The sequence below is a fragment of the Panthera onca genome, chromosome C2 (assembly GCF_046562875.1).
Source record: "Panthera onca isolate mPanOnc1 chromosome C2, mPanOnc1 haplotype 2, whole genome shotgun sequence".
In the NCBI taxonomy this organism is placed as follows: domain Eukaryota; kingdom Metazoa; phylum Chordata; class Mammalia; order Carnivora; family Felidae; genus Panthera; species Panthera onca.
Window position 1 is genome coordinate 45,761,454 of NC_138347.1, and position 25,759 is coordinate 45,787,212.

General features: G+C 37.2%; 1 protein-coding gene across 6 annotated transcripts in view; it reads left to right on the forward strand.

Moving 5' to 3' along the window:
- Positions 1 to 25,759, forward strand: part of EPHA6 (EPH receptor A6) — an 865,677-nt gene that overhangs the window by 814,908 nt on the left and 25,010 nt on the right. For all 6 annotated transcript variants that reach the window (XM_060640206.3, XM_060640200.3, XM_060640202.3 and 3 more), the window contains one exon: positions 20,450 to 20,599. In XM_060640206.3, the coding sequence (XP_060496189.3) occupies positions 20,450 to 20,599 (150 nt within the window). The remainder of the gene's footprint in view (positions 1 to 20,449; positions 20,600 to 25,759) is intronic.

Sequence of the window (25,759 nt, forward strand, 5' to 3'; positions counted from 1 at the left end):
TACCATCTGATATGAATAGTATTCCATCAAAAGGCGTTTTTTTCCTGAGGAAGTCTTGCTGTAATACATCATCAGGGTGACAGCCAGTGTATTATACATTACAATAAAACATCCCCAGAGCAAAGGTACATGTGATGATGAATTATGCTAATATGTTATTGTCATTATGTTATCAGCACTCAGAGAGTGATTTACTGAGATACATCATCAGTGAGAGATTATCTGATTCCATATTACTCAAAAAATGACACCATCATGGAAAACCACAAGCAGATTCAGTTGATTAATAGGGTTGGTGATATTCCAGTGCCAGAACTCATGTATAGTGGTATATTAAAATGTCCTTTGAAACTGAAAACAAGTTAAAGAAAGATGAGTCCATGAGGTGAGGTTGTAAAAGCACTGTCAATTTAAATACTATTACTGTAGACAGAGTGGATACTCAAGTATGAACCAGAAGTCATCCTTTGTCCTTTATTCAAACATTTGACAGAGATTTAGTTCTACTTAATTACCTTTAAGAAACCTGAGAATTCCTTATAAGAAGCTGTCTGTTGTACGACCACTGATTATCCTATATAGTGACAGTCTACAATTGACACTTTATAATGATATATGCATGATGCCCGGTCACTGAACCAACCAAACATATCATGAAACTTTTACTGAATGGCAGTTTATTCAGGACATAAGTGGATCACTTTTGTTACAGCATCTTTTTTGCACAGAACCTTGCAACATTAGGCACTCAAAAGATACTTGCTAAGCTTAATTGATGATTTTTTTTATAGTGTTCCATATAGAAAAAACACAAAATAACATCTTACACCAAATGGTTAGATTAAAAGAGCCAGACATCATGGATTGCAAATTTAAAATAAAATAAAATTTAATTTAATTTAATTTAATTTAAAATAAAACAAGTTCATTTTTCCTGGCCCTGCTTGTTCTATCACAATCACAAAAGCCACTACTTCTTTCTCATGGCTCTCATGCTAAAGTCTCTAACCCATTCATAGAGTGTGTGTGAGGAGAACAGGTAAGCAGCAGGGTAGATCCCGCTTAATTGGCATGTTCTTGATCTCACACTGATGATCTGAGCTTGCTTGGTAATTAAAACAGACCTTTTTTTTCTCATAGAATACTCTCATAGCTTCCTTGGGGACCTGTCCCCAATTGTTATACATCTCTTTCCTGAAGATTTCTTATTAGTTTGTGCCTTTTAGAGCTTACAGTCATTTCATTAGTCTCTGTTTTCCAGCTATTCGCCTCTCTGTTGTCATATTACACTTTTGGACAAAGTCCCTTTAAAAATATATGTATGAAGACCAAGATGGCCCCATTCCGTAAGGTCCATATCTGACGCACAGGAAACATACTCCTCTGCCTGTTCAGTGAAAGCACAGCTGGGTTCTAATGTAATAATAATTACAATAACTGACTTTTACTGAGTGCATACTATGGGCAGGCACTGCTGCATGTACTATCTTATTAAACTTTCCCAAAAAGAGAAGAGTGGTACTGTTATCCTCAGTTTACAGTTGAAGAAACTGAGTCCTAGGGAGATGGATTTACCCAATGGTACAAGGCCCAGAGATGAGAGCCAAGACTCAAGACTTGGTGGTCACAGCTTTACTCTGCATGCTTTTAACAATGACATTAAATTACAGATTTAGTATTAGCACCAAATACTAAATTGAGCTTTAGAATGGCATACCAATGTTCTCTCATTAAAACAGGTACCAACCAACCAGTGTCTCACCTTTAAGCTTTTCCGGGCACGGACTCAAAGCAAGTACCCTGTACTCTCCCTAACTCCAATGGCAAACAAAAATTCTCTGTGTTCCTGTCAAAGCCCCTCATTAGATTTGACAAGAGAGTTGCCATAACATACCAACTATATTCTCCAAAAGTAATTATTTCCATACCAGCCTTTTCCACCTCAGTGATCTAGGTACTGAGCAACAAGTCCTAAAACCATTGCTTTGCTTTTATTTTATTTTATTTTATTTTATTTTATTTTAATTTTGTTTTATTTTATTTTATTTTTTTGCTTCTAATCTCCATTTCAAGTGTGTAATAATGTAAGAGAGGTTTGTAATGTAGAATACTTACCACGTACTTTTTTTTTTTTTTTCCTCCTTGGCCTTTTTGGGCCTCAGCTAAAATTGAAACAGAAAGGGACAGAAATTATAACATTCTTTTTCAAAAATAAAGGCTATTTTCTGTCACCTAAAAGACAAGGATACGAGAGTGTATGACTTCTAGGAATGAGTGGGTATGTCCCCCTGTCAGTAGTAAAAACCTTAAAAGATGTATGTGTTCCAGACCTCAAGAAATGTTTCAGGGTCATGAAAAGAGTTTTTACTTCAGCTGATTTATATGTGCAATTTCAATAGGGTAGCCTGTTCTAGACTGCTTCCGGGGATCCACTGGTTAGGTCATGATGAAGCTGGTAACAACCTGTCAGTGTGCAATTTGGTTTGGAGGTGTGTTATCAATTTCCAAGGTATCTAATATCCCTGACTGAGCTGGCAGAATGTGGGGCACTCTGCATCCAGTGATCATTGTGCCAATCTCTCCCACATATTAGGGTGCTGCCAGCCCTCCTCCCCAAACTGCTTCCATTTAAAATTTGCCAATACCAGCGACATCTGGGTGGCTCAGTTGTTTAAGTGTCCAACTCTTGGTTTCAGCTCAGCTCAGGATCTCAAGGTTCATGAGTTTGAGTCCCATGTCCATCTCTGCACTGATGGCGTAGAGCCTCCTTGGGATTCTCTCTCTCTCTCTCTCTCTCTCTCTCTATCTCTCTATCTCTCTCTCTCACTGTCTGCCCCTGCCCTTCTCTCACTCTCTCTCTCTCTCAAAATAAATAAACTTAAAAAAAATTTAAAAATAGAAGTATAAAACTTCCCAAGAACATCCCAAAATAGGTTGAATGAGGATTCTCCCTCTTATATACTGTGCCTGGTCTTAGTTTTATTGGCATGTTAATTGAAATAAATTATTAATGAAATTTTAAGATTAAACTATTAAAAATAGCCAGTGCATGTTTGTTTTATTTATCTATCTATTATTAAAGAAATAGTCATTGTCTTAAGAAAAAACAAATAACAACAACAACAACAATTGTGGCAAGCAAGCTATTTCACAGTCGAATTCTTGACATGAAGGCTTTTTGTGAAACTCTGTTTTGCCACCTAAAACTTCCTCTTCCTTGTGGGAAATGTACTTCCACTTAAAAGCTGAGGGAGAAAATTCTAGTGCTTAAACAAGTGAAACAGTACATTTCAAGATAATAACACTATATAATTAATACATAAAGCTCTTTACATTTATAGAATACTTTATCCACAATACTTTATTGAATTTTGACAAAAGTAGAGCAGTATTATTATATCATAGGAAAAGCACTGATTTGAGGGCAGAGGCCTGTATCCAATTCTTAGATGTGGCACTTTCGTTGGCCATGTTGCCCTGGACAGTTTTCATGCCTTTTCTGACCTCTATTTTCTTTGTCTAAAACTGGTGGCAACTGTTTTTATTCGTAATAAGTAAGCTGAGTACAGGATCTATGCCTTATTTATCTTTGTGTCCACAGGTCCTAGCCTAGTGGCTGACAATAAGTGCTTCATGATAAGTAAATAAGTCTGTGAGGAATTATTATCTTCCATTTACAGATACGCAGAGTGAGTTAAAAAGTTTCAGTGACCTAGCATTACACAGCGAATGAGGAAAATGCCATGGTTGGTTGTCAAACAGGATCAAATTCCCAGAATTCTGACATACGTGGTGTCCAAAAAAGAAACATTAGTCACTGTGGAGGAGAACATCCATGTGTATATAGGAAAGTAGGTTCTGAGAGCCTAGGCTTCAGGGTGTTCCACGGGAGAACCGTTTTATCCCCCCTCCTCCCAGTGGATTCTTACAATTAGCAACAAACACAATGATGCCATTCCTCTAGGTGGAGATAAATATAGAACAGGGGTAGCACATCGTTTCCCATTTTGAAATGACAGACATTTTTTTCCTGAGTATATTCTACGATTTTAGCACAGAGACTAAATATAAAAGAAATAATACTAATTATCACTCTTATATGAGCTAAGCACTGTTGCAAGCATTTTAGATACGTTCTCTTCTTTAATCCACAACACAGTCCCATAAGATACTAAGATTATCTCCACTTTACAGGTGAGGAAATTGAGGTATGGCGAGGTAAGGAAGTTTGCCAAAAGGCCCAGAGCTCCTAAATAGCAGAGGCAGGATTTGGATCTAAGCAGTGTGACCTAAGAGCCTTGCTCTTAACCTCTATGTTTTACTGCCCCAAGATAATAAATAGAGAATATAGGACACACAAAAAAGATCCTGATATGCACTTCCAAGTCCAACTGAGCTCAGCAAGAACACAAGGCCTAGAAGAATAAACTGTGCCTCAGAGAAAGACCAAAAAATGTCTAGAAAACATATGGAAAGTAATTTCTTTTTGCTTCTATTTCTCTTATGCAACAATTTTCTATAACATGTGTTCAGATAAGCATTTAACTAAATATATTTTTTTCTAAACTTGCATATGACTAGAATAAATACGCTGAATTTTCAAGGGTGGCAGAAATATTGATTCTGTGACAACTGTGTTAGCCCAGGTTCCCTAGAAAACAGAGCCTCAGAAAGGAATTCAAAATGATGAAGCTTTCTTTGGGATGTACAAAAGCAGGGCATCTAGACTAAGGAAAAATGGAAGAAGGTAAAGCAATATCACAACCTAGTGGTACTTGCTCCTGCTTTACATGGGCCACAAAAACACAGTAGTTGAGAGATGTGTCCAATAACCATGCAGAACTTCTCCAAATGGGCTGTATAGAGAAAACATGCTTTGAAATCATTTATGGGGAAAAAGGGAGAAAGAGGGATTTCTCTGTGCAACTCCCTCCCATCTCTGGTTTCCCAGTGGCCAGTGTTTGTGGAATTGTGAGTTAATTCCCCCTTGTTTCCAAGTTTAATGGACTGGCACCTTAATGACCACATGATATGCCAACTTTCACATTCAGCAGTGTGGTAGATCAAGTCCAGAAATGATGGAAGTGACAAATTCTGAGCCCATAGCTAATGAACCTGAATGAGTGCAGGTGAACTTGGCATTCCCAAGGCAAGTGCCCAGTCAGAGCTCAGGGATGGCAGCCTGGTCCAAGAGGCAGATGAGGCTAATGTAAACTGACACGTTCCTTAATGTTTGTGTGACTTTTAGGAAGTCAACTTTAACTCATATGAACAGAATCAAAAGTCAAGCCCACTAGGAATGAGCCATCTCCTTTTTAAGATACGACAACATCTAGGGTGTAGGGTATAGAGGAAGAAGAAATATACACATACACAACACACATTTATGATGTACACATATATAGGTACATTATTTATAAAATTTCCTTCAATATCACAAAATATTCAGTACTGAATGTTATAAGCCAACTACAACCATTGGATTTTTAGATATATAATTCTGAAAAGATGTGGGTATTCAGAGCCAGCATTCCATCAGTGGTAGACAAGAGCAGGATAGTCCTGATACAGCAGGAAGAAGAATGGAAAAGCCACTAGAAAGGAGTAGAATGTTAGGCTACATCACAGGACAAAGACCAGGAAGCAGGTGGGTTGTGTCAGAAGATGAAGAAAAGGGTTTTCCTGTTGGTGGGCGAGGCACAGTATCCAGAGCATTGGGTAGCAGATAGTGAATGGTAGTCCAAGAAGGCAAACATTCTATGCCAAAGTTTATGGATCTCACAATCAAAAATTCTAGTATCACTTTATTCTGATGAGATCTATACACTAGATAGGAGCAGGGCAAATATCTACGTGTGAGAACTGGACAGGGGTTGATCTCAAATAAGCAAGCAGGACCTAAAGAACAAGGAGGACACCCACAAGGCTTATTCAGTTTTGAGTCTTACACTGTGAGGGGCTCCCTGTCTAGGAGGAGTAGCAGCCCCTGAGCATAAGAAAGAGCTTAATGTACCAGTGATAGCTAGGTATTCCTTCTTGGAGAGATTAGAGGACTGTGGGGGCAGGGAGTCAGATTAAATGGCCAGACGAGTCTTTTAATTACTAACTTTCCTGAATTAGAATACTGTGTTCTTTCAGCAAAATGTACTAAGCACTTATCTCTGATATTCAATATGTATTTCAGACTAGCAACAAATACAAACATTGTATAACTTATTGGTTTTGATAGTCTACTCTAACATATCTCCACTTGAACATATTTCTCATGATCATGGAATATATATGTATGTGTACATAGATGTACACATTTTCATTTTAATTTAATATTACTCTATAAATTTGTCCAATAATGGTTACCTACCTTCTGGACTGTTGTGCAGTATGGGTTGTACTTATTTGACACTCACATTCACCTGTAATCCCTTCCTTCTTCCTTTCCACCCCCCATCAAGTGTAATGCAATCAATTCCTTAAACCATAGATGATAGAAATAATGTATACAGGTATGTAGCCATTTCCCCAAATTTATAAATTGGGTGCCAGGTTGAAAATAATGTCAGGTATCTGCATTTCTAATTTAGTGTTCTCCAAAGTAGCCTCTGACAACTGGCAAAAGTATCCTGCTCTGACAGTCTGACCCTTACACTCCAATTAAATATAAAAACAGATCTGAATCTCTTTCACCCAGTTGTACTGTCAAGGCTAGTATAACTTGACTGTCACATAGAGCTCTTTAAATCAGCCTGCCAAGAAAATATGATTGTAGTACAGATTTTAGCATTCAGAAATGTTCACTCCCCTTTCACTTACACAGATTTTAAGGGTCAAAGCTATGCATTTTTATCAGACATTTTATTATCTTTCAACCTTTGTGAAGATCAATGTATTAGAATAGAGGAAGAACTTTTTCTCCTTTACTGCTGAAGTGATTTGGTACAAGGGAAATACTAATGAGGATTTTTTTTTTATTCCTTACTGGAAGTTCCCATTGGACAGAAGGAGAAAGTTTTATTAAAAAGATGGGTGCAATGTTTGAATTCCATAATACTTCTGGAAAGTAAACATCTGGTCAAAGTAGATGAGCATCTAGAAAAGAGATAAAAGTGTGGAGTTTTGAATTTTCTTAGAGATATGATGCTTCCAAGTTGCAGCATGTTTCAGCAAAAATTTAAACCATAAGAACCCTGACTTATAAGTATAAAAGAGAGAAACTTTTCAAAGTAGGTTTTTTTTTTCCATTTATTTTAAATGTAATATAGTTCTTATTATAATGGCCTAATAATTATAATTTTTAGCATTTTCTGTCCTATTATGGATACAGAAAGCTAGTCACTATTTTCCTTCTCGTTGTCGTCCCAACCATTGTGATCCCAATGGTTATACTTTTAGAAGGTGGCATGCAAGTCATTCTGGCTTCAACTCCCATGGGTTGACTGAATCACATTATTTTAGAGTGAACTTCATTTAAAAGAGCGAACTATTAAAATGTCTAGGTTTTCCTCTTCAAACAAACAAACAAAAATCCTAAATAAGTAAATCCAAGTCTAATACATTTAGGCTATTATCCCCATTGTATCATCAACAACACAGGGACTCACTGTACTAAATATGTCTCATTCTCCTTAAATTAAGAAAGTTCATCTTTCTTTGCTAAGAGATATAGGCAAGGGAGGGTGGGACCATTTGAGGGTACGTGAAACTGAAAGATTGACAGCAGTGGCTGAAGTCAGGCAGAAAGCAGACAGCCCTGGGGAAGCATTGCTGACAGCAACACTAATGCACTACAACGCTGACATGCAACTTCCTCTAGATTCCAGAAAAAAGCCATTTGGGAAGAGCCTGTCAATAATGTAAAACTGGGCCAAATGGTTCTGGTTGTGGACTGCTAGCAAATGTCTACCCAAGACTAACTGGAGATGACCAAACTCATGTTTCAAATGAAAAATATAAATATAGCCTTCCTCAAATGAAAGGAAGTTTCCTGCAAATTAGAATGCTATTTTTTAAAAAGTATATTGGGTTTAACATCTCAGGTATTTTTCTACAACTAGACCTATTTTTTTTTTCTTCCTGAATTCTCTGGGCTCTGCTTTAAGTTCAGTTTTGTTTACCAGCAAGATATGAGAACAAGTTTAATGCTGTGAAAGATGTTTTACTTAGAGCAATAATATGACAAGCAGAACTGAATGCATAGCAACTTGCACATTACATAAAGCTTTCCAGCCAACACTGGCTTTAAAATCACCAGTGAACTAAAAAAAAAAAAACAAAAAAAACAAAATATAAATATTAGACTCAAGGTATAGATGAAAAGCACCATGTCAAAAACAAAATTAAATAAATTATCTCCTTTTGTGCTTAAATAATGGATGAAGCTTATGGTAAGCATAACTGCTGTTTTTGATTCCTTGAATTGCTTCAGCAACTTGACCTTGGGTTGAATTCTCTGCAGTGTAATATTGAGCCCATACGAAGTCCTTTTCCCTGAGCAAATTTGTTTTCAGAGGGGGATAAACAACTAAAAATTGATCCTATAGAATTTCATAAATGACAACAGTGAAAAACAACCTTTCTGAATGAATTTTCTTTCTTCTACCCACTTCACATATATATGTGAGAAAGCAAGAAAGAAAAAAAAGTTGAACACTTGTCCTTCTTCCCTGTTAGGTAAACTACTTAAACTATAAATTTCATAAATAAATCACACAAAAATTGTTATGGACTAAGTGGGAGAAGGTAAAAGATTAATTGTTTTTTAACATGGAATTATTAATTTTAAATATTATAAGAAATCTTTCTAACTAACAGGTCCTTAGGGGATTTGTTCTAATATATAAATGTAAAATGTATGTAAACAATGCTTCGACAGCACATGAGAGTCCTTGAGAAGAGAATTTTCCAAAATTAGTGTTTGGGACTATTCCTCCTTTAACTTTGTTTACATGATTGATTGAATTCTCCATTTAGACGTGTTAAACAGAGTAAATGTCATCGCATTCTCCTCTGGAATAAGGCAACTATCTAATCAGAGGAATTGAAATAAGTGTTTTTAATGTATTAAAATGTGCTGTCATGTGTGACTATTACAGAATTATTAAATAATGTTACTAACTCCCTAGACATGGCAAGATTTTCCTGCTTCTACTCTTCCCTCTATTTGTTCCCTAAGCCCCCATCAGCAATCCACAATGCAGCCAACGTGATCTAAAAAAGCAGCAAAACCCTTGGTTTTGTCACCCTATTGCTTGAAGCTTTTCAGTGGTTTTCCACTGCCATGAGAAAAGGTCCAAATTCTTTAAATGCATTAGGAAGCCCTTCATGATTCTGCCTGCTGCTTGCTTCTCTAGCCTCTGTCTCTCCCCACTCCCTCACCTCACACTCTATTCTCCAGTTGCAACTTCTGTCAGTACCTCTAAATCTGTTATGATTTCTCTTTTGTACCTGTTCTTTCTACCTAGACCAGTCTTTCCTACTCCATCCCTGATCTCCTTTCTCACACCTCTTTTATTGGTCTAACTCCAATCTTCCCTAAGGTCCAAGCCTAGACATCATTTCCTCTTAGAAGCATTTTCTGACCTCCCCTACCATGGCATCTATCACATTTCATAGCATCACTTACTATGTATCATTATCATCCATTAAACAATAAATACTGTCATGATCTTATGCTACGTTTCCAATATTCCTATAACTGACATTAACTGAGTACCTATTATGCTCAGACTCATTTCTAAGCTCTGATAAAACAGAAAGGAACCAAGCAAACAAAATCCCTGCCTGAGGGAACTTATATTCTATACAAACAACAAACATTTATTAGCAAGAACAGAGTGAAAGAAAACAGAACAGTAGAGAACAAAAGGAAAAGAACAAATCGAGAAGAAGGTACAAAGTGAAATAAGAAAGAGCCAGGAAACCTTCAAAGCATAGAAATACAGGTTGATCTCTTAAAAGACCCCACCCCACTATTAGATAGGCCCTCTTTCATTTAAAACTTTGCCATTGGCTTGTGATATTTGAAGATGGTATAGTTTCTTTCTTCATTCTACCTGCAGCCAAATACATCCAGATTCTGTCATTCAGCATTCCAGAGATCTCCTCCAGAGCCCTCTGCTGTCCACAATGAACAAGGCTTCAGAACCCAAGTGGTATACTTAAGCCTGAGCAAAACAAGCTGGAAGCTTATTTTACAAGCATTGCTTCTCCAAAATTTATTCACTGGGAAAATCTTCTATAAAACTGTGAATATGTTATGCAAGTAAAATTAGACCTTTCAACCTGCTTGGTATGATACATGATCGTACACACTGCAGGTGATTCTGCCAGAAATAAAAGGAATTTAATTTTTTTATTAGACACTTAGTAGAAAAGGTCAAAAAAGAGATTTAGGATCCCTGTCATCCCTTTATACTTAAAACATTAAAAGACCTTATTTACACCACTTTTTACCACATGATTCAGATCTTTCAGCCACAACAAAATTAGAGTGAAAACAAAGAAAAAAAATCAATCAAACCAATTGTATATAATTTTGCATGAAGAAATAGTGACATATGCATAGCAAATTATAAAATGCTGTGCCTGTGAACTCTGTTCTCTCTGAAGAGATGTCCTGGCTTCTTTGTCTTACTAGTCAAACTCCTACTTTCCTTTTAAACTCTACCTAAAACTTACCTCTGTTATGTCACCTTTCTGCTTCTCCTCATAGCCATCCCAAACAGCTGACCCTCCTTTTTTGCTGTCAAATGAATCTAGTACAGACTTCCGTTAGAGCCCTTACCCTCTGTGCTTCCATTATTTGTTTATGTCGATGTGTCTCCTACTGTAAAATGATCTCCCTGAGGACAAGGAGAATGTCTTTGTGACTCAAGCACCTGGCATGTGAGATGTGTTTAAAACAAACAAACAAAAAATGACCAAAGAATAAGAGAATGAATGAATGAGTAAGTGAAAGCCACCAGTGACCTTCAGTGCCTTTCTGGGTGAGGCTCTCTATGAACTGAAAATTCAGATTGGGAAATTTTCCTTTCATCTTTTCCTTATCATTAACCAAGTTCATAATGATGACTAAGAAGGAACTAAAAAAGCAAAATTTGAATTCCACTTATACAGTATGGTTCTGAGACTGTACTTTTCATTTTACATCATTTGCCTAATTCATCTCATCCAGTCAACCCCTCAGCCAATAATCATTAAATTCTATTATAATCATAGCACCATGCTAAATACTCTAAAGTAGATTACAAAGAAGAATAAAAGACCCTCCAAGATTTTTATAACCTTTCTGAGAAAACATTACATCCACATTTTAAAGAGCCAGATAATAGTACATAGAAGGTATGTAACACAGACAGTGGGTGTTACAGGCAGGCATAAGAGGAGCAAAATAGGAGCTAAAGAAAAAGTTGACAAGGCAACATTTCATGTTGGAATAATGGAATGAACAAAGGGTTGACTGTGTAGATTTCCTCAACTAAAATTCTGAGGGTGTAAGAAATCTATATAAATTGTGGTAAATTGTAATCAGTCTATCGCAGAGTTAAAACTTATTCAGAATACTAGCATTTTAATAATTATTTCAGCCAAAGTCTGCTTTCTAGATAGATTTATTTGTACAAGCATTTTTTGGTATTTCCAGCTCCAGGTACTTCCAGACTTTTCTCAAGTTCTTACCCACCTTTGAATATAAGTCCCTCAGCCCCATCCTTTCCATAAAGTAATGCTTCCTCAGTCTTTCGGAAGATTTTGCCCTCACTTGTGCAGTGTTTGGTTCCAAACAGACTGCCTCTAAAGATGTCATCATGTCATCTTGTCTCCCCGCCTTGGCTTACACTCAGAGCTAGCCTTTCTGACAATGGGTAATTTGAGGTCACAGCGCCACTCTGATCTGATGTATCACAATACTTCATGCGACAGCTGCAAGAGAAGACCTGCTTCTCATATATGTTCAGTCAGAACACTGTGGGTCTGTCAGGAAGACTCTGATTTAATGTATAAAGTGCCTGTGGGCATACTAATGATGCGGGAAGCAACGGAGCTCAGCACTAACCCTTTTTGTCTACGTTTCCTTAGACAGAAGTGGAGGTTGTTCCTTCTAACTAGAGTATCAGCGTATTAACTCTAACTAGAGTTTTAGCATATTAACAAATCATAGAATATTAAACCTTCACTGGAGCTGCAAGATCACACAGTCCAACCCCCTCAATTGACAGAGAATCTGTAACTTGTCCAAGATCACACAGTGAATTAGTGGGGAAAAAAAAGAGGGATCAGAAGTCATACATTCGGCTCCACTGTCACTTTCTCTTCCTATGTTGCACATTCTGCTTCCAAAGTAAGCACCCCTTACTTATGACGGTCACCACTGTGTATGCTCTAGAGTCCTATACACTTTCTCTGTCCTTTTTGAATAGGGTTTTCAAATAGGGTTAGCAAATAATACTAGTATAAAAATAAACATATTTCATTTTATGTAGTCTCTTTTCCTAAGGACAGGATATGAATTTTTCCCCAAATAAATAGCATTGGATCATGGATGGCATAAGCGCTAATTACTGCTTGTCATTAGTATTATTCTCACAGGGCAACCTGATAAGAAAGCAAAGTATACATTAATTTGAGGCCATTCAGATAAAAATGCTTTGTAGACACTTGTGTTATAAACATGAAGAATTGTATTATTTGACATATTATATTAGCATTTAATGTATAAATATCTCAATAGTAATGGTCAAAAATAATCTTTTACTCACCCTTATGATTTATGCAGTACACTTTTTAGACCTATTACTTTTGTGTTAATATCCATAGATCTTTGCCATAAAACTATATGTGAGAAGCTTAAGAAACTTTGTCAAAATACACTGGGGAGGTAGCAGAGTGGGAATTAGTCTTCTGTACAGCTTGATTAAAAGGAAAAATAAAAGGAGAGGGATGGAAAGAAAAGATATCGACTACTACTCTCCAGCAAGAGTAGGGATAGGATTTTTAACTCTGTTAGTATCCACTATCCCCTTGGGACCTTACCATACGGTATATTCCCAAAACCATAATGAACGATAGGTTGTGTTGAAAAAAATTACCTATACTGTCAATGGTATTTAAGTTATCTACACTCAGACACAATGGCAATTCTCATAATAAAGCATGTGTTTAATTCTAGCACATTACAGTAACATTGTGTCCTACTTTATCTGCCTTATAGGATGGCATAGAAAATCTAATTTAACAGATGTCCCCCATAACAGTGTTATTCACTTAATGATGTAGCACCTATGTTCTCATCGAAAGAGAGTACTGAGAAATAGGTGCCAGTGAATTATTTTCAGGAGAAATTTAGGAGGAAGCAGGTGAAAAGGATTCTAATTTCTGAGGCTTTGAATAGCACAATAAGCACTGTTTTATTACGGGAACAAAAAAATTAGCATTCACTGAGCTGTTTATGCATTTAGACAATGAATAAAAATGTAGTGTAGTTCCAGGTAGATAATGTGGGGAAAAGGAGAACGAGAACGTCTTTCTATAGTTAGGATTTTTTTTTTTACAGAGTAGAAAACAAAGCTGGTGAGTTAGCTATTCATGTTTATTTGAAATAATTTCTCATCTGGTCCTATTCTTTATGAAAAATATGGTCTAAGTAAATTTCAAAAGTAGATCATCGTTCTTTTCATAATCAGAAGAGGGAGGTCGGGTTGAAGTTCAAGTGAGAGATGGGGAGAGCAATGCCTACAGAAGCCAGGAGGATAATGGAAATGAGGCAAGTGCATCTGAGGAAGGCTTAGTGAGATGGTGGAGTGGAATGGTCGTGCTCTGAAGTGGCAACACCCTGTCTAAAGGCATTTAGAGACAATAGGGGGAAAAAGAAAACAAAAACAAAACTTAGCCACAGAAAACCTAACTGCAAGCCCACTTCAGCTCAAGGCCAAACAGTTGGTCACCTTTAGATTCAGTAAAATCCAAGACCTTGAGACCTCAGCGAATACCCACACAAAGGCCCTTGGCACAGGGAGTGAAAGCCTGGTACAAGAAACTGTTAGGAAGTCTTTGTCTTATGTAAAGTATAAAAATAGTTGTTTCATGTTTATGGCCTAAAACAATGCTATTTACTATAAATTTCCGCAGCACTTATCATTCTATAAAAATTGGTTATTAAGAACCAGTCAGTGCCTTAATTTTTAAAATACCATGCAAAAAAAGGTCTTCTGCTTACAGCAAGAGTGTCTCAACCTGGCATGTATAAATCACATGATACTGATGCAAAATCGTGTGTATGTGTGTGTGTGTGTGATTCCATGTGTGCATTTGTGAAGACAAAAGGTTTGTATCTTAACCATTGTGTCACACCCCACAAAGAGAAGAGAAATACTCAGCAAAAGGCAAGAAATCCAGAAAGTATGATCAGGAAGATCCAGCTGTAGGCAGAAATCTGGCTGCCAACATTTAACCACAGAATTATACCCATGAAAGAATAAGATGAATGAGAGATGTCTCAGTTTTGGAAGGACACCGGTTGTGCAGTGGCAGGAAGGTAGGCATAGACAGAACTCCCTGGACCAAGATAGACAGATTTCCTCAAACTGGACAAGGCATGTCTGAATCACAAGGACTGGGTCAGAGCTTGTCTACCAACAATTTATGTGTTGCCTCTGGCTCCTAAAAGCTTTTGTTTGAGAAGCTCACCCTTGAGCCTAGCACTGCAGGCGGTGGGCTGGTGACTCCAGATGAGAGAACTGGGATGCTGACATGGCCTAACATGCAGGTCCAAAAAAAGAGATTTTTAAGTACCTAAATTAAGGAGACAAACGTGTCCCGAGTGCCTACTATATGTCGGGTGCTTCATGAGTACTATCTCATTTAATCTACTTCACAAATGTTATCTAGAAACCAAAATGTAAGTAGATCTCTCCTTTGTGACTACAGATGAATTCATTCCATTATAGCCCTCAGTCTTCAAGGAAGGGCAAATATTATCCCCATATTTCAGAAAAAGATAAAGCTCCACACAACAGCAGAGTTGCCACAGGTCAGTAAACCTCAATGAAGGAGGGAAGTATACATCACTCCGTGAGGGTGTGGGATGTAGTTTTTAGAAATTTCACAATATAATGTAGCTGTACACAATATCATTTGTTGGTTGGGGAATACAAACTAGAAAGAGATGTTCAGAGATAGAGTCACTTCTCAAGATCAGTAATTCTTAAGAGAAAGGAGAATATCCCCCAAGAGAGGATTTTCTGTAAACTAGTGTGTGAGAGATCTTTCTGCAATTTGCTATGACTTCCCAGGACACCATATTGAATTAAAGCAGAACACCCCAGAGTGCCGATTCCTCCACCATTATTCCCCAAACCAGACCACCTTTGCCACAGATAATCCCACTGACAAGACATTTTAATGTAAAATGATCTTTCAGTAAACAAATTAATGCCCCTTTCATCTGACATCAGTAAGCATTCGCATAATGAGTTTTCCAAATAACCAGTGGTTGCTCATTAAGAGTATTTTAACCCATTAAAAGTAAAAAACAAAAAGGGAAAAAAGTCAGTGTCCTATTTTCATACCTTTCTAATATGTATTTTCATACTGTTACCTTCTTAAACTAAAAGTGATTAAGTTATTTAAACTCTTCCGTATGAGTAAGGATGATCACTGTGACCATTAATTATCGGCCTGGGATGTGACTCAAGAGTGTGTTTGTCTCCTGTACTGTGTGTCATCAGGCTATCTGTTTATGTGGACTAGGTACCAACTCATACGGCCTGTCTACTTACAATTTAACAGTAGCCAAGAAACTGTAGGCAAATCATTAAAACGCACTGTAATTTACGAGTTTATGATCATTAATTCAAATCCCCTCATTTTGCAGATCTGAAATATAAGACTCAGAGTTAAGACTTGCCCGAAGTCACACAATGGACTGTAGAAGAGTTTCATCTCACTTAGAATGTGCAGCCCATAAAGAGAAATACTTAAAATTGTTGTTGGAAATTTCTTAATCTGTAAGCATTGTATATATGTTTTAATTCTGACACTCATTAAAGTGTGGGTACTACAGAGATAGATTAAGAAAATTTAAAAAAAAAAACATCTGCAGGCTGGTCGTTGTCTATTCTAACCATTTGCCTTTAAGATAACCATCAAATCCAGTGAATGAGAAATGGAGAGAGTCTTAAGTATTCTTGTTTCTCAGTAGAAGTTTTCTATTTGGTTTCAGTATTAAGCCTTTGTAACCTCACTATATTTCAATTGATTGTCTCCTCCACTGAAGATTAGAGGATTGGGTTCTAAACCTCAGATGTTAAATACAGTTATAATGCAATTCCTCTCAGGAGGTATGGGGTTTACAGGTATACAAGGTTACTGGTTGCTTCTTCAGCACTTTTCCTGCTATAACCCCTCTTTAGACACTAAGCTCTGAATATGACTTTTAAAGCAGAGAAAAGGTTTGCTAACAACCCCTTCCATAGTGAACCAGATCCGGTTTGCTTACTTCTTGTTTCTCCTTTGTTCCCTAAGTGATTAAGCTTGCTGGATAAGGCAGGTACTAGGAAATAAGAAGTCTTTTGAGTTACATTCAATCATTTTGATTAGCATCACTGGTAACTTTTTTTCCCCCTCATAAACATATGGTAAAGCAATATGTAATGTTCCAATGATTGTGATTTCAAATCTAAAGTACTATTTGTTCATTCCTGAAACCTGAAACAAACATCTGGTGGTTAATGCTTTGAGAAAAAAGTAACATAGTGCATTACCTCTGTCTATGATTCAAGATCATGGGAAAAAAATAAGTAGCTGGGATTAAACCACAAATGTTTGTTGGTCCACTCAATTTAAAAAAAAAAGGTGGAGGGGGAGAACTAAGCTTCTGTGTGTCCTCTAAGGTAGGAAAGGGGATAGAGTCCATGTGCTACTCTTAAGGACCTCTTCCTTTCAGCTTTATCTTGCACTTAGAGATCAACTATATTCAGTCTGTATCTTGCCACTAGAAAAAAAAAAAAGATCTGAATGCTTCCTTATCTCCATCTCATATATGCTCAGAATTACTGAAATTTGTGCATACTGTCAGGTTCATGTTACCATGTGTTTTTATTAATTAGAATTATATCTCCTACGTTAAAACTTCTGTGATGATATTTCATCTTCCAGATTTATTCTAGCTCACACTTCCCATTTCAAGATGACATTTGGAATAGAATTTGAAATAAAGATTTGCTGTCCATTTTGCAATGTTGTTTATCTTAGATAAACATTTTTGGTTTTTAATAGGGATAGTGTATTGGTCTGCTAGGGATGCCATAACAAAATACCAGGGGCTGGATGGCTCAGGCGACAAAAACTTATTTTTCACAGCTCTGGAGGCTGGACATCCAAAATCTAAGTGTTGGCAGGTGTGGCTTCTCCTGAGGTCTCTCTCCTTGGCTTGTAGATGGACAAATTCTTGCTGTGTCCTCCGATGGCCTTTCCCCTGTGCCTGCACACATCTGGCATCTCTTCATCTTCTTATAAGGACAGCAATCATACTGAAGTAGGGCCCACCCTTACGACCTCATTGAACTTTGATTACCTCTTAACAGGCCCTATCACCAAATACAGCCACATTGGGGTTTAGGGCTTCAGAATGTGAATTTTGAGGAAACACAATTCAGTTCATAACAGATAGCAATGCTATTAATCAAGCATTCTGTAATATCTTCTCCTTGAGAAAAAAAACAAACTCTTAGGAAAGGGATAAAGTTATCATTTATATGTGATATCAGCTTATGCAAAATATAAATTTATATGTGATTCACTTACATGAGATGTCATTTAAGTTAATGCACCTAGGGGTGTCTGGGTGGCTCAGTTGGTTGGGCATTCTACTTCAGCTCAGGTCATGATCTTACAGTTTGTGGGTTTGAGCTTCACATTGGGCTCTATGCTGATGGCTCAGATCCTGGAGCCTGCTTCAGATTCTGTGTCTCCCTCTCTCTCTGACCCTCCCCAGCTCATACTCTGTCTCTTTCTGTTTCAAATATAAACATTAAAAATAATAATAATAAGTGAATGCACCTAAAATAACCATTAACTACTTTTTTTATTGGCCTGTCTTAATAGAACTCACAAAGATTTAGTAGGGCCAGCAGATTTCTATGTATTTTTTTGCCAGAAAGACAAAGAAAGATCCAGAATGAGAAATTTCAAATGAGACTGCTGCTCTTGCATCTGTTCTGAAGTTAGCTCTACAGATTTGGTCTTTATTCTCTGGAAATGTGGCTTCATATTCGAAACAAGCCTGAGCCTGACTTAAGTGGCTTTGAAATTCAGAGCCATGAGACCCAGGGACTTTAGCCACAAACATGCCATAAAACAAAGGCTGCTGGAGTACTGGTGCACAAATACAAGTCAGAGTGTCCTTGGTCCCCTCATGAAGTACAGACCACAAGGTGTTTTTTCAGAATACTATTTTATGTGTTGGATCATTTACAGTACTTCCATTTCTGAATTTTTTTTTTAATGTTCTGTGGTAGGGTTGCACGGTTTAGTAAATAAATATATAGGATACCCAGTCCAATTTGAATTGCAGATAAACCATGATTTTTTTTTTTTTAGTATAAATGTCTCATGAAATACTTGGACATAGTTACACACACACACACACACACACACACACACACACACACACAATGTGGGGACATGCTTAGACTAAGAAAAGAAGAAAGAAAAAGTATTTGTTATTTACCTGATATTCAGATGTAACAGTGGGGCCTATATTTTATCTGGCAACTCTACTTTGGGTTTAGAAATGAATCCTCCTCTTAAAACTCGCTTCCTCTGCCCATCACCCTCTTCAACTACTGTCACCAACTTTGTAAATTTAATTTCCTGGCCTTCATTTGGAAAGGCCAGTAAGTGTGAACACCGAAGGTTTCAGGCTCTGGCTTCCTTCCGTTATACTACTATGATATATGCTTGCAGATGTTCAGTGTTACAATACTAAAATTAGTTTGGTCCAACTTTTTCCCCATGCTGAAGTATTTACATCTTTATATTGATACCCCGTAATACTACTATGATAACATTAGTAGACATTATGTATTTAATAATGTTGAGAGGAATCTCTAAATCTCTAAACCCTGGGCTCAGTCTGCTCACCTGTAAAATCAGGGGATTGAATTCAAGGTATTATCCCCAAGGTTCCTTCAACATTTCCTTGCTACAGGTCTTTAAAATGAGGATTCCGTTAATGCTCTCATTTGCCTTGTAAACCTAATTATTCCCCCTCTCGGATGAATCTCTTTTCGAGTAAGTGCTTAGATTACTAAAAAAAAAAAAAAAAAAGTAGTGTTTAGATTACTCGATTAATGGCTTCACCTTTAAAAATGTTCGACCTAACTTCCCTAAGGGCCAATGAATGCACCCACTATTGCCTCCCACCCCTACTCACCCTAACATTAGACTCTGAACGCAGTGGGGGATCAGATGATGTGATCCTGGAAATGCTGATAATGATGAAACAATTCCATCGAGGTGCGTTCTGACTTAAAAATTTATGTTGCCAGCAGAAGCAATCTCCGCGGTCTGGGCGCAGCTCGTTCTCTTCCGCCATCTAGTGGCGTCAAGGGCGCCCTCCTCCGCTCAGCTTGCTGTTCCGCGCTGCAAAGATTTCAGATTGTAACTCAAACGGATGAATTGTTTTATTCTTGTCATTACAGTAAAAAGGGATTTATAGAGTGTTTCGAGAGATAAAATGTAATAAATGTTGATAAAAAAATAAGTATAACACATTAGTCGACTTTAATACCTGAACAATATAGATTAAATTCATGCAATTTTATCTCTTTAACATGTTCAAATGTTAACTTGAACACCGAAGAACAAGAATATAAACTAGCCTAAAGTATCATAAAGAAAGATTATCCTTCTCAGGTGCTCTTGTATGATGTTAAAGGATTTCTTAATTTGAAGTAAACATAATCATAGATAAAAAGGAAAGAGAAAGTTCTGATAAACATTGAATTACAGAGAATGTCTCCGTTCTGTATTTAACTGTTTATCTTCAATTAAGTTAGAACGTATTATCATTATTATTTATACATGTAATACAGTGTTTAATGAATGCTGAACGATATTTGGTGTTAACGTTCTATAATCCAGAACTTTCTTCAAATGGCATGATAGTGAGTTTAATTGTGTGAATCTAAAGTGAAAATAAATTTTCTCTAATGAATGAAATAAAGTATTTCTGAAGTGTGACTTATTTCCCATTAAAGTTGTTTTCACTGAATAATTATTATAGGAAAGATATTTCTGACATTTAACATTATTCTGGTTCTCTTACTTTTATTTAAAATGCCAATGCTATCATGCAGTATTTAGATCTTTCTAACAAAATCTATTTAATTGGACTGCCACTTGGTTTTTTAGTATACTTGTGAGCCAGCTGAGAAATCTCCAATTTGTTTTCCAGGGTGGGAAAATTCCGATAAGGTGGACAGCCCCAGAAGCTATTGCCTATAGAAAGTTCTCCTCGGCAAGTGACGCATGGAGCTATGGCATTGTCATGTGGGAGGTCATGTCCTACGGAGAGAGACCTTATTGGGAAATGTCTAATCAAGATGTAAGTGCCCCAATAGTTAAACTTATTTTTTAAATATAAACACATTAGCCCTGAGGAGCAAATATGCTTTTGCCCTCAGATTAGCCTTTATCTTCCTGAGAGCTGTTCAGGGTCTGTGGCTGAGTTTGAGAAGCTAAGTAACCTTTCACTCTGAGCTGTCCTGGGTGTCATAGGGGCCAGCTGATGGGCTTTGTCATGTGAGTACCTGGTCCACATCTTACATCTGAGACTTCTACACTCATTGCTTTAATGCAGTATGACTGTGCTAATGCAACTGTCTTGATCTACAAGTAACAAAAAACAAAGAATAATGTTTACCTTTCCTTTCTTCCTTAAGGCAGTGCAATGCGCCACTGTAAAGAGGAAATTAATTTAAACTAGATATTTTAGAAGAAAAAGAGCAAATTCTTTCAGGCAGAGTATTATCAATATGACATTTGATATTGTTCTTTTGAGATATGTGACCCTTTATGCAATTTCTTTTGTTTCTATTTGACCTATAAAGATTACCTGGGTGATTAATAATATTATACAGCAGGAGAGTTCTCTGTGACCTCCTAAGAGATAAACACAGTAATCAGAGAATGTAAGTACCCTGACAATGCAAATAAGTGTACTGTCAGAACTGAAAATATATGTTAATTTCACACGTTTCCATCTCAGAACTTGGACTTTGTCCACTCACTTGCCAAAGTATCTAATGGTTTCTGAAACAATACTAATGGAAAATCACCTCTAATGTGATCCTGAATGTTCACAGGTTTAAAAAAAAAGGAAAAAAAGACCATGTAACTGTAGAAAATCTCTAAACACACTCAGTAAAACAGTTTTCACATCTCTTTTGTTTTTTCTAGTCAATTGCTTGGGCAGTCCCTCCGTACATCAGACCCCATTACTCCATCCCAAATTCAAGTTGTCCAAGTATCTAAAGGACTCACCCAGCAACAAAGAAAGTTTTAATACCAGGAATAGAGAAAACTTCATTTTGATTAGCTCACCATGGCTATTATTTCTCCCTGCCATAGAGTGTTACTTTTGAAGCTGAGTCCTGCTCAGTCCTATGGGGGCCTACCGACTCTGAAGAATGACAGGTCTAGAACCCTACATGGCAGCAGGTCTAGAACAGGTCATACACACTGTTCAGTCATTGTCCTCCAAAGCACATCATGAAAAGAGCCCATGTGACTAGGCCCTGCAGAACATCTTCCCTGAGGTATAGAGTGTGCCATAACAAGCAATATCTGCTCTACTCCCAAAACTTAGACTTTGGGATCCAGGCCAGGCTAGAGTCTACTATTCTTCTGGGAATTTTATTCAAAGGATGTCATTGCTCTTCTCTGCTGCTGGACCTTGTTTGGGGCAACTTGTGACCTCCTCCGCAGTTCTTCTTAAAATTGAATATCAAGGACACCTGGGTGTCTCAGTCAGTTAAGAGTCTGACTTCAGCTCAGGTCATGATCTCCCAGTTCATGAGTTTGAGCCCTATGTCAGGCTGTCTGCTGTCAGCATAGAGCCTGCTTTGGATCCTCTGTCTCCGTCTCTCTCTGCCCTTCCCCTGCTTGTTCTCTCTCTCTCTTTCAAAATAAATAAATAAACTTAAAAAAAAATGAATCTCAGAAGCAGAAATTTGCCCCCTATGATCCCCAAAGGAAATCATTTTTTTAACCTGTTATCCAAGGTAATGGAAGCCCTGGATTCAGTCACCATAGTTCCTACTCTACTCTAAGCCCAAAATAATGCTTGCCTACTTGTCCTACTTTCTCATGACTAAAATAGGCCATTCAAACAAATCTCTAGAATAAAAAAATCCTTTCCTGATGAATTACAGTCTTCACTGAACAGAAGAGCCCTCACTTCAAGTACCCTCTTTCATTAGTACCCCATTTAACCCTTAACCAGTCCCCCTAGCATGCTTCAAACAAAAACTGCTGAACTGATAGGGCTCCAAACATTACAAATAATGTATTCTCACTGGTAAAAAGTTCTTGAGCATTCACAGCTGACATACGTGTATTTGTTTGCACATTATGTACCAGTAATATATTCATTTATTCCTTTAAAAACATTTATTGGGTGCTTTCTTTGTTCTAGGAACTAGAAATAGAACAGAGAACAAATGTTATACCTGGAAGGGACCAAAAAGATTATCTAGTCCAACCCAAGTCCAACTTGCTTATGAAACTGAGGCATCCAGAAGCAACATGATTTCCTTAGAATCCTATAGTAAGTGACTTAATGGTAATATTAGAACACATGCTCATAAACTTCTAGAATAAGTCATGGGCAAGGAAAAGAGAAGAAGAAATAACTGCTTCTTTTCTTGGTAGTTTGGTTTACAGTCCAAAGAGCTCTCCATGTAGGGCTGGTGATGTCTTGCCTCATGGAACTTACATTCCAGCAGAAGGGAGATACACTGTAAACAAAGTACATAAGTAAAAGATATAGTATCTAACATGATAACCACTGTTTCTGGGGAAAAACATGAAAAGAGGATAAAAAATTCTAGGGCACTGATTTTGAATACAACATGTATATTGCCACATACATTCATAGAAGTCATTTCTATGTGGTCATAAAAGTCATAATTAGCCATTCTTATTAAATATTTATAAATAATCTTTATTATATCAGATGAGATAAATAAACATAAAGAGAAGTTCCATTATTTTTCCTGCCCCCTGGGTTATCATCTAACGGCTGAAGTGACTGTGCCACCAATTTAGTAACCATATCTATTATGTAGACCATAATTTAACCATGAAAGTCACTTAATTTTCAAAGTGCCTCAGCTTCATGACCAATAAATATAATAAAAAGACTGGGTTAGATTTTTAATATCCCTTTCAGCAATAATAAGTTATGATTTTCATAATCTCTGAAGAAATTATCATACTTGTCTCAGCAAAAGAATGATTCCAATTGTTCTTTTCTGAGGTTTAGGACATTCCTGAAACTCTGTAGGGTGCCAAGAATGAGATAGGACTTCCACAGAACAGAGTAGATATAAATTTAAGATGCCATACCACAAAACAGACTTTTTAGGAGAGTAGCCTCTGAGGGGAAAATGTCCAAATAAGTAATTTCCAACATAGACTACCATGTAAACCGTTCTTAATTGTTGCCCAGAGAGTTCCAAACTCTGTTGTCAACCCTTCCCTTCCTGGAGCTTGCCCAATAGCTTGCCCAGCCATTCTGGCCATGTGTATTGATTACCTGTGGCCAAGATGACCATTTAGAGAATGATTCTGTCTATTAAACCTCATTTGGCCACAAAGAGTATACCTGGAACCAGGAGAAGCTGCTGCAGCCAGTAATAGACTCCTGACATTAAGGCCATTCTCCTTTGTTCACGATTGCCAGTGCCCAGAGCACAAGGCTGAACCTGAATGTTCCCTTCACCCAGAGCTTGGCTGCTTTTTGAGGACCAGATAGGAACTAAGCGGGCAATTTTCAAAGTCTTTGAGTGGCTACCAAGGAGTATTCAAGCAAGAATCTAAAAATAGGAGGAGAACAAGAAGTTGTGGGTGGGGGAAGGATTCAAACTCTTGAGGTCCTCAGATCAATACAAGACCAGGGGAAAGCGGTAAGAGCTAAAATCCTTTATGTATCTTGTGACTATTTTTTGCTGCTGCTGTAAAGATTTGAAATTCTGTTTAGCGTAACATATTGGAAGTCAGCATATCTGTGACAGATCCTATAACCAGGATTTCTGTTTGGAAGCAGAAATAGCTTAATCAAAACTTCCCCACCTGCTCCTCTCCAAATACTGGTTGGTTATTCTCTATTTGTTCTGCATTTCTCATTTGTTTGGTCAAAGTGTAGTCTTATGTTTGCCAAGGTGCATTTTAAATAAAGAAAGTAATATTTTAGACAATAAAAATCCAACTATGTTCTGTTTGAATATTTTATGTTTTTACTACATTTTGGTTAGTTTAACTAAGCTATGGGCTTAGTTAAATATGGAATGTTAACATGTTTTACGATTTTAAATGAGTTTAGGAAATTTCAGATCATTTTTATAAAATAGTCCCTCTATTCTGTAGACCCTGGCAAATTTTATTACAATGAGCAATTCTGAGTTTGTAGAATCTGTTTTACTGAATAATATAATGAGTTTCCCAAAGGTCAGTGGTACTGTACATTAGGGAAAGGAACTGAGAAAAAACAGAGTATACAAGATTAGTCCATAAAAGGCCTAACAAACATTACAGCAGATGCCATCTGCTTAGCTATTCAGTAGTTACTTATTAAACATGTGCCAGTCACTGGGCCCAGGTGTGCATGTGGTATGGGGATGGAGAACTAGAAAACCCAGTTCCTGCTCTCAAGGAGGCCACTATGTAGATGAGGAAGTGAAGTTCTGACATTTGTAAATCTCAGCCCTGTCCCCAAATAGAATGTGCGTTCCTCAAGTGTAGTCATCATACTGCCTTCTTTTTTATTAGAAACAACACTGTGTGAATGGAACGGTTTTCTTTTTTTTTAATATACCAAAAAAGTATGCAAACTCTATTTTTCAGCATTCTTTTGATTTTAAATGACAAAAACTCAACCCAAACTAACTTAAGTAAAAAAAAAAAAAAAATTTTTTTTCATTCATGAGACTAAGAAGGTTTAATAGTGCTGAATCCCAAGGACCGTGTAGGATTTTTAATGCTTCCCTAGGTCAACGGACCTCATTTTCTCCTACTGCAAAGGTCCTCTTTCTCGTATTCTTTACACTCTGGGGCTCAGGACTCCTCAGCAGAATGAAACATTTTTCCTCTGTGAAAATTCATACACCAATCCCAGAGACAACTCCTGGTTGGCTCTGTCAGGGTCCTTCCCAAACCTGAGCCAAAACCATGCCAAGGAAATTGATGCTGTGATTGGCCAAGCTAGCTTTATGTACCAGCCTGTGCCTTTAGAGGTGGGTGGAGCACTGTGATTGGAAATTTCCACATAATCACACCCAGTGAGAGAGGAGGTCCCCAAAGGAAAGTAGTTGTACCTCCAGAGATAGACTGTTTTGTCCTTTTTGGTATACATAGTTTTCAAAAGCAACTTTGTTTATTGTATTATCAAAGGGCACTAAAAACATTAACATTGTGCATCATTGTATTCTAGTGAGGGAGCTGGTATATTGGCAAGATCATGAGAGCTTTGGAGCAAGGTTCTTCA